We start from the raw sequence: 3,972 nt of genomic DNA, 5'->3' as shown, positions 1-3,972 counted from the left end.
CTCTCTCTCTCTCTCTCTCTCTCTCTCTCTCTCTCTCTCTCTCTCAAATAAAAAAAAAAGACATGACTGCTTAAGGGACTAGAGAAGATGACAGCTTTTTTCCTTACTGTAGAATGGGAGAGTGCAACAGGCGGCTGGGTACACATCATCATTTTCTAGATATTTCTTCTATCTGGTGTGTGACTGTGCATACATACATGTGTATTTGGCATGCCTAAAGGCAAAGTCATTTTTTAATCTTGTTTTTCTTGTTGTCCGGTGAGCCACACCCTTTTCCCCACATTTCAAAGCCACTAGCCATTGCCCAACCTTGTAAGGAGAAGTGCTGTGAATTTAGGGTGAGACATTTTATCAGTTGCATTTCCATTTCTATGGCTGTTCCTTTATTGCCCTAAGAAGTAAGACATTAAAGTACCAACACAGACGTCTTATTACCTGTCCTTAAACTTAAATTTTCACATATTAACCATTATTTTTCAATTGTGCCTTTGGTAGGGTTCCAATGGCCCTAGACTGGGGGTGTCAGTCTTATGTGATCATAGAACTATACCAAAGAATCTTGGAAATCAACTAGCCCTGAGAAGCCAAATGGCTTTCTTTTCCCAGCCCTCATCAGTGGAAAGACATTGAAGAGAGTTGAAATATAGTATTATTTATTTCCAGTGATAATAAACGTTGACAATTTTATATATTTGGTTTTAAATCTGTTGTGATTGGTATTTAGGAAGCTACATTTGAGATTCAGCCTCTTAATGAGAACATAGTACTGAAGGATTAAGAGTCAGATATGTGTTATAAATGCTATGGAGACAGCCTGAGATTACCAAAATAAAATGCAAAGTATAGACAGACATTTTGTAACTTTCACACCTAGCTGGAATTAATAAATTTCTATTTTTGTCAATGTTGGAGAGCCAAAGAATGTCACATACAGAGTATCTCAGAATATGTTCATAAAAGGATCTGTACCTTCAGCTGAAATTTTCTTAGAGCTGATAACTGTCACATTTTTGCAAAGTCTTTCACTCCCATTCTTTTGTTCCAAGTCTTCAAATCCAAAGAACCTGTGTCCCTGGGACCCTTTCAACAGTTTTTGGAAATTCTATATCTTTCCAAATAGAGGATTTGAATAAAGTCATATACAGAGTTTCACCTAGCCAAACACAAATAGCATTTCTTCATTGAATGAAAAACAAAATCAAAAGCAGCCTGAAACTACACCAATTATGGAAACAAAACATGCTTTGCATCATTACTGGACTCACGGCTCTGAAACTTTTAGTGAAATCTGCTTGAAGGAAGAATTTTGAGTCTTTCTCATAAAACAGTCCATTCAACTAAAGTTTTGTGTCCAACAACCTCTTAAGCCATTCAGGCTCCCATAATATTACTTTTTAAAGTATTCCCTTTCCATGACAATAATCATGGGCACAACTGTGCATTTCACAAATGGTTTTGGGCCCATGAAATTCCACATGTTGATATTCAGGTTTTTCTGCTCCAAGCTTCTCTCTGTTGCCCAGCCTCTTGCTGTAAATTAGGAACCATGTTTTCTTTAACATTATGGAAGGGAAGGTGAGCAATATTAAGAGAGACAGAACTTGCTTTTCAAATAGTCACCTGAGTAATGTCTTCTCCCTTCCTTAGAGTTTGCCAGGCTTTAACAGTTGGAGTCACTTTGCTCTCTTATCAGCTCCTATCAGAGCTATCTGGGTAAGAAAGGTGGTGATATTCTAGGACAGAAAGAAAGCCAGGGAATCCAGCTTAATCTGTCCATCAAGGTCATTTGTTTGTGGAATTTCTCTTATCTGGCTCCCACTTATAGGCAATTGTCAAATTCTGCTCATTTTTACCAGTGAGGCACTAAATCTAATGCTCAAGGAATACACATCCTGAATCCACTTAGTCAAGAAGCTGCTGCTGCTTCTTAAATTCTATCTGAAGAAGTTTCCCTGGACAGCTATGCAATTTTTTCTTTCTTTCTCCTAGTAAAAATAAATACATAAATAAATGAATAATCAAATAAGATGTGGGGGAGGGAATGCCAGCTTAGCAGGGAGGAAAATGAAACTTTTACATCCAACATCATTCAGAACAGAGTTTTCCCCACTACCTTGAGTTTTGCACACACTTCCTTCACCTTCCAGGTGAATTGTTCCGTGTGCATTCATGAACACAAAACTAGGATGGATTAGAGCTCCTAAAATGTCTATTGAAACAATCAGTCCCTAGTACACACAGGCTCCAGGCATTAAAGCAAAATGCAGATTATGTCCCAAGGACTCAAAGGGAGGAAAAGAAGATTTACTTACAAGCATTAGTCACAGAAAAACTATTGGAAGAATCCAAGTGATCTACGTGGTAATTCAAATGGAAAGGCTTCTCAGTGGTGTTCTGGTTGGTGTTGTATAACTGCACAGCAAAGCGGAAAGCGCTGTGCTCCTGCACCGTGTTCCTCATGAAAAGTCCACCTATAAAGAAAAGGAACTGAGATTCGTTTTGTGTACTCTCACCCTAGGATGAGTTAGAAATCACGGAACACTAAATAGCAGATACCGCTCAATGTTATGGGGTCGTACAACTGAGGGTTAATTTTTAAGTTATATGTTTCTCCAGATTTATGAACTCAGATTTTAGACAACAGAAACCTGGTTTCTCTAAACCGAATAGAAGAGGTTGTCGAAGGTAAAAAGGAAGAGGGGATTGCTTTGGGGTAAGAAGATAGAACCCAGAGTGGGACTTGGGTTTTGCTTAGGCGATAGTCTCCCCCTCCATATTCTACCTCCACCTCCATTCTCACAGCTGTTTCGTTTTTTTTTCCAGGGGTAAAGGGACAGGTTGGGGGAAATATTATTCCCCTTGCTGTTCCCCATTAGCCAATCTCTTAGTCTGTAAATAGAGGAGATTAGTTCAGTAATGGTACAATTCTAACTTCTGGACTTGTAAATACAGACAGAAACAGAGCACTCCTTCTGGCTTCCGGGAGGGAGCCCAGCTCCAGACAGACACAGCGGCAATTCATGAATTCGTGGTCTGCGTGACTTCAGCCGCTTGCCTGTATAGTGGCTAGTCTCCTACCCTTCCTTCCAACAAGGACCCTGGCCACTGCCAAGGTCTGGGGGATCCAAAGTGAATTTGAATTCCTCTAACATTAGCTTGTCTTCCTGGCCTGTATTCCTGAAGCAGAGACGCGGGACAGGGCGCCCCGGGCCCGGGTTACGTGCTCTGGCGCGGCCAGACAGGCAGCATCACCCTGGGACAACTTCCAGCGGCTGCACGCACGCCATGGCAAAGTCCAGAGCAGCGAGCTAAAAGCCGCGACTCTTCGCCCCCTTGCAGCAGCGCAACCTTCTGCTGTCTCCCCTGTTTCTTTTAGCTCGGGAAAATCCGGTAGTTCACCCGCGCCAGCCCCGGAGACCCCTCTCTGGTACCCGAAGCTCCCCAGACTAGCCAGCTCCTTGGGACTCCGATACCCGCGATCTCTGCCTGGTCCCCACACCCAATTACAGTCCTCAGATCATGCAGGCACGGGGACCCGCGACTGCAGTAGCCCCGCTGGGGCAGTGGTCTCAGATGCAGAGGAGCCTGCTCCACCGGCTGGCTCTCTGGCTCTTACCTATGCTGATGGTGTTGGGGAATCCTCCGTGAGAATGACCCAAAAGCCCCAGTACTAAAAAGAAGACCGCCCGGAGCACGCTTTGCCCCATTTTCTTCTGCCTGGCCATGTTACGCCTAAAACGAAGCTGACAAGAGCATGGGCGCAACTCGGGAGTCGTCAAAATAATAATAGAAAAAGAAAAAGAATTCGCCGGCTGTTACACCCCCTCCCCTCAACTTGCTCGCTCGCTCGCTCGCTCTTCCTTTCCACCCCACACTAGTCCGCCGCCGCCTCCTCTTCTCTCCTCTCCTCTCCTCTTCTCTCCTCTTCTCTCTTCTCCTCTCTCTCTCTCTCTCTCTCTCTCTCTCTCTCTC

The 3,972-nt window shown here is 43.6% G+C and overlaps 1 protein-coding gene across 2 annotated transcripts in view; it reads right to left on the bottom strand.

Moving 5' to 3' along the window:
- Gria3 (glutamate ionotropic receptor AMPA type subunit 3) overlaps nt 1–3,827 on the bottom strand; it is a 344,160-nt gene extending 340,333 nt beyond the window's left edge. For both annotated transcript variants that reach the window (XM_004645323.2, XM_004645322.2), the window contains exons 1-2: nt 3,617–3,827; nt 2,313–2,471 (exon numbers count right to left, since the gene is read on the bottom strand). In XM_004645323.2, coding sequence (XP_004645380.1) covers nt 2,313–2,471; nt 3,617–3,725 — 268 coding nt within the window. In that variant the 5' untranslated portion in view covers nt 3,726–3,827. The remainder of the gene's footprint in view (nt 1–2,312; nt 2,472–3,616) is intronic.
- Nucleotides 3,828–3,972: the final 145 nt, after the last annotated feature.

The sequence above is a fragment of the Octodon degus genome, unplaced genomic scaffold (assembly GCF_000260255.1).
Source record: "Octodon degus isolate 3935 unplaced genomic scaffold, OctDeg1.0 scaffold00224, whole genome shotgun sequence".
Taxonomy (NCBI): Eukaryota; Metazoa; Chordata; class Mammalia; order Rodentia; family Octodontidae; genus Octodon; species Octodon degus.
This window is presented reverse-complemented; position numbering and strand designations above follow the sequence as displayed.